The 6,000-nt window shown below is 38.4% G+C and overlaps 1 protein-coding gene across 11 annotated transcripts in view; it reads left to right on the top strand.

Moving 5' to 3' along the window:
• The window catches only part of atp2b3b (ATPase plasma membrane Ca2+ transporting 3b), a 577,105-nt gene that overhangs the window by 430,164 nt on the left and 140,941 nt on the right, over nt 1-6,000 (top strand). For all 11 annotated transcript variants that reach the window (XM_039774297.1, XM_039774295.1, XM_039774293.1 and 8 more), the window contains one exon: nt 965-1,206. In XM_039774297.1, coding sequence (XP_039630231.1) covers nt 965-1,206 — 242 coding nt within the window. The remainder of the gene's footprint in view (nt 1-964; nt 1,207-6,000) is intronic.

Here is a 6,000-nt window from a genome sequence, read left to right as displayed (position 1 = left end):
ATACACTGAGTATGGCTTTACCAAAACAATCATTGATCGCGAATAAAGTATCCATTATTCATAAAGCTTCAATTGGTGATCTGTCTTTCTGCGTTAACCGCATATTTTTCATACGTCTCAAACCAAGGGGATGCGAGGCTAAAATGAATGAAGCGCACATACTCAGTGCATCCCCTCTCGGGAACTGAACCTCGGATGCCGGCACTACTACTCTACTATTGCGCCACGCTGTGTGGTTTGTCTATTTGAGCGTAGCAGTGCAATTCGGTTTTTGTTCAGCACTCTTTGGAACTGTTGCTTTTTGTCTGCGCACGCGCCAGTTCACGTGAGCCGCTGAATATGGTTTTATATGTCACTCGCTCGCTTCTAATTGTTTTGCTGCCTTCTTAATTATATAATGTATGTTTTCTTCAGCGGTTTTTGGAGCTCTTCCTGGTTTTCTACGTACTGCGTGATTACGTGGGAGGCATGATGATGTCACACGATACTCCCCACGGCTTTCGAGCTCAACTCCATTACAGTATATGCAGAAAAATAGCTTCCAGTTATGACCATTACGCGTAGAATTTCGAAATGAAACCTGCCCAACTTTGTTAAGGAAGCTGTAAGGAATGAGCCTGCCAAATTTCAGCCTTCTACCTATACGGGAAGTTGGAGAATTAGTGATGAGTCAGTCAGTGAGTCAGTGAGGGCTTTGCCTTTTATTAGTATAGATTTATTGTTTATGTATTTCTAAAATAATACATTTTACTGTGAAATCTATGGGGTCCTAGAGGAGTTATTTTCTACTCTAAAAGCAACTTCAGCTTAGTAATTTTGATACAATGGAAACAAGCTGCTTTCAATCATGTGTCACCCACTTTACTTTTAGATGCTCCTTTACTTTAAACAAACAGGTACAATGATGCATATAAATTATTTATTCATAATTGTGCATATTAATCTTTACTTTTTTTTCTTTTAGCCTCCTGATAAGGAAGGTGGGCTTCCAAAACAAGTGGGAAACAAAACTGAGTGTGCATTGTTGGGATTTGTGCTGGATTTGAAGAGGGACTACCAGCCAATTAGAGAGCAGATTCCAGAAGAAAAGCTATACAAGGTTTACACCTTTAATTCTGTGCGCAAGTCAATGAGTACAGTCATCCGCATGCCTGATGGAGGCTTCCGTCTCTACAGCAAAGGGGCTTCAGAAATTCTTCTTAAAAAGTAAGTGGTGCTTCCTTTAACCTTCCCTGTTTTTAAAGTGAAAGCTATGTGTGACTAGGTCTGGACAGTTGTTCATGTGACAGTGGTTGTATGAATATGGTTAAATGAATTTGAGTAAGGGGCGGCATGGTGGGTAGCGCTGCTGCCTCGCAGTTAGGAGACTCAGGTTCGCTTCCTGGGACCTCCCTGTGTGGAGTTTGCATGTTCTCCCCGTGTCTGTGTGGGTTTCCTCTGGGTGCTCCAGTTTCCTCCCACGGTCTAAAGATATGCAGGTTTGGCATTGGTGATTCTAAATTGTCCCTAGTGTGTACTGGGTGTGTGTGCGTGCCCTGCGGTGGGCTGGCGCCCTGCCTGGGGTTTGTTTCCTGCTGTGTTGACTGGGACTGGCTCCAGCAGACCCCCGTGACCCTATAGTTAGGATATAGCTGGATGGATTGATGTTTCAGTAGCACCTCCCATTGTGTGACTGTTAGATTCTGTGCCTTGGTTAACACATTGTATGTTTTGTGATTGGAGAGAATTGCTTTGAACTTTGTAACATTAATGAATGTCTGACTGATTTTGAAATTTTGAAACACTTTCTAAATAGTAAAGTAAGGCTGGCTTCCTGTCAAGAGTTGGGCTCTGTTTTATGCTCAGGGCAGACAGGATAAGCACTGTAACCCTCTGTATTAACATGGTATTTCCCTCTACATACCCTTTACCTAGGGGTAAGTGTACTCATCAGATTCGTTACCGGGTTGGTCTACTGTTGCACTTTAAGATTAACACATGCATACAGAGACATACGCATACACACAGAAACTCAACAGTGCCCTATGAATGACAAACACACAGCTGGTTAATCTCTAGCACTTTAAACCACACAAGTGCCTTTCGAATAACACAGCCTATCACTTTCTCAGCACTTCAAGAGACTTACTTATTATCGGCACAAACAACACATGATGTTTTAAAGATATCTCAGACCTAAATATTACTTTTAAGAATACAACATGCAAAGGCTCAGCACTTTTGACTATAGGCCATTTATCAGCCAAGAATGCCTTACTTTATATACTGTTCCCTACTTCTGGGTGGAGCTCTCACCCTCAGCCCTTAATAAATGTCGCAGCACTGAGGTTTTTCTGCCTCACTCCGCACTATGCGGCCGCAGAGAGCTTAAACAACTCGGTACATCCACATAAAAACGACAAGGGGTGAGCGAGCTATCTTGAAGGCTTTTACTGGACGTACTTCGTTGTAAAAAGGCGAGTGATTTCCACGGTTGGATCAAGACGAAGAGAAGCACGTAGACAGAGGTTCAAATTGCTGCGTACCACAACTAACCAGACCCAGGGGTTTATATACCCTAAGGATACGTTTTGGACGTGACCGAAACAAGAGATAAAGGGGTGCCTACGTGAGACACATGGGGTGTATTGTATTCAAATGTTTATTATGGGACCTACGTGCATTACGTGAGTTTCATAGACTTTTATAATACCACTGTGAGTGTGGGATGTGACTGACAGGTATGTTAATAAATGACAAGATGAAGGGGGAGCACAGTTTAACAAATAACAGTTTCAACTAACAAGATGTGGGGCAGAACAGAGGTAATGGCAAATCTCCGGTTGCACCAGGTGCTCAAAAAAATCCACTTTATTACTTCAATCACTCTAGACATTAAAACAAAGCATAGAAAGTTAAAAGCAACATGGTATTTATTACAGGAATAATAATACAAGTAGCATAAAGAATAATAGAAAATAGGACTGATAGTAAAGTCTGTATATATATATATATATATATATATATATATATAGAGAGAGAGAGAGAGAGAGAGAGAGACTTTAGAAGCTTCGAAAAAGTAAAGATGACACGGATGAATGTCGCAGGTGGCTTGTGATCTAGCACTCGTAGTTGTTCACCCTCTTCTGACGTTGCTCTATTCCCTTCTCCTGATGTCTTCATCCCTTCCTCTTCCTCCATCCTATGTCTCTCTTCAGACAGGGCATATTTATTATAAAATTCTACAATGGGGGTTTGCAAGATGTGATTGTTAGATATTCAGATTGCCTGGCTCTCAATATGATAATTGAATTCACTGTCCATTTTCCCAAACAATAAAACTTTTTTGATGTTGCTTAATCCCTACTGGCATGTCTTCCTTTCCTAGGCTATAGCCCAGTTTAGCTACTAGTCCCAGATATCCCTTCTCAGGTTATAAAGTAATTGATAGCCTGAGGCAGTGCCATGTCTTCCTCTTTTGCTTGAACAACTGGTTTAAAAGTGAGGTACAACTGGGAAGAGGATATGCCTTGATGTGTCCTGAATTTAGTTAATCTTTTGTTGTCTTAAGCAAAATATAATGAAAATATAAACCAAAATGTACAGATTTTGTACCCCACAACAGCTTAAATTGGATATGTCAGTCAGAAAATTGATTGTTGAACAAAAACTGTAACCATGCCTCAGAAGTGCTTTTTGACATGTAACTGGAACTGTGACTTTCTTTCTTTCTTCACTTTTGTGCCACCTCTTGTATAACCCAGGAATACAGGATGAGAAACACCCAACACAGAGAATACTTTAGTTTGGAGTATGACAAGATGGCCACTATCAGTGTACTAGAGTGGGGAGACAGAAATGTAGTTCTGCAAAAAATGTATGATATAGTCAAGCGCAAGACCATTTAAAGTTTTATAGGTTAGCAACAAAAATTAGTATCCAGTCATATAAGGCACAGGGACGCCATTGATGACTGAACAGAACAAGCATTATACTGCACATCTGAATGAGGATTCTTGAAGCAGAGTTTTTAAGCAGCTGTAACTGAAACAATGAATAAAAAGAGACACCTGCTAATACAGTATTACAAAAATTAATGTGAAATGTTATGTACTATATTTTGGTAGCATTAAGATGGTAGATATTCATAGACAAGGAAAAGAGATAAAAGATAGGACATTAAATAATATATTAAGATTATATTAATATATTAGGATATTAATAAAATCTCAAAAAAAAAAAAAGAATAGGACATTAAAGAACCTGAAGAAACTGGTGATCAGAGATCAGGTATAAAGCCAGACAACATACTATGAGAAGGGCTCTTCAAACCAAAAAGCACGAACACAAGTTCCCTGTCTATGTAAAAAAGTTTATAATCAAAAAGCCCTAATACTATGTATATTAGGTTTCCTGACCCTAACTACCACTAACACAGATTTGTTTGTTTTTGCTTTTCAACAAAGTTAGGTGCCTAGACATGGTCAATGTGAAATTTTATAGATGGAGCAAGATTAATTGATATGTCATGTTACCTCTGTGTATGGCCATGACCATGGACAAAGAACACAAATTGACACAGATAAAGATACTGTTTTTATTTTGGAAATGTTAGGTGAACAAGGAACAAACATGTTGGGCTTAATGGCTTCTTCTCATCAATTTTTTTTGTCATGGTTCTTAAGATGTGCCTATGTCTTGCTGATCTCCAAACAGCTGGTTGAACACACCCATTTATAAATTCTTACATTTCTGCATTTTTACTTTTAGGTCTTTGCCCAGGATTTTATGAATTGAGTAATGTTGAATTGCGGTGCAACTAGCTAAGCTGGGATAACCCAGTAAATGTTAGTTAAACAGTAGAAGAAGACAAGGGAAAAGTATTGTTGCTGTCTTTGCACTTATTGTTATTGCATCAGCTGCACTGAGCTAGGTGGTAAGAGGTGTGAGCTTTAAACTCATCCTTTGTCTTTACAATTCTGTCAAGACACATGACAGTGACCTTGCCAAAGCTAGCAGTTGATTGTTTACTGATAGATTACTGAAAAGTAGAAGTTTTGGAACAGATGTTTGATGACTTTGGAACTGAAAAACATTCCAAGTTGAGGTGGGGTATGTATGTGACAGCACATGGTGTACATGAGAATCATCTCACAGTGTTGATTGAATAAATGTGAAAATTAAATTGGCTTGTTGTTTGTTCTGAGGAGAGTTATGAGTTGCAGAAATTATGCATTTCTATTCTGAGTGACATGGACATCCACAGCATTACTGCCAAACAGAAAATGGAACTTAAATATTATAAAATATACCTTATATTCCCATAGTATTGCTGCTTCCCTTTTTCTGTAAAGTTTAAAGAACAGTCGGCTTTATTTTACTTGTGTAAGCTATTTTATGTTTGTAATAAGTTTGTTTTTTTTTTTGTTTTTTTTGCAATCACTTTTTATTGTAGCGAAACTGGTCATATTTACTTTAACATGTGGTACAGTGCTGTTTAGAGATTTTCAGTATCAATCTTAAATCATCAAAGGAACTGAACCTTTGCCAATCAAATGGTGTGTTCACATCCACATGAATTCACGTACAGACAACTTAGAGGTACCATTCAACCTAACATTCATGTCTTTGGGATGTGACTTTTATAACTGCACATTTTACACATTGCTGCTGTTAAACCCATATCAATCCCAGAGTATTCATAATTTTGTCCACTTAAGTCATTTGACAAAATCCCCCAACCCCCGAGTGTATTCAAGGCAGACATCTTTCCTGACAAATTCAAAATCTGTACAAACAATATTTACAAGAATGCAAGTACTGTATACAGGAATCCTTATTTACTATTGCTCCTTGGTACATTAGGGAGTATAACTGCAATATGTTAAAAAAGATAGAAAGCATAAATAAATAAAAATTAAAGATAAACACTACAGAAATGGGGCAAAATAGCATTTAATGATGTCTACTATGCAAAATAAGTGAATGGCAGTCATGGCGATATTCAACTACAGTCATTCA

Source organism: Polypterus senegalus, chromosome 13 (assembly GCF_016835505.1).
Source record: "Polypterus senegalus isolate Bchr_013 chromosome 13, ASM1683550v1, whole genome shotgun sequence".
Lineage (NCBI taxonomy): Eukaryota > Metazoa > Chordata > Cladistia > Polypteriformes > Polypteridae > Polypterus > Polypterus senegalus.
Note: the sequence above shows the minus strand (reverse complement) of the source record. Positions and strands in the feature narration are given on the sequence as shown.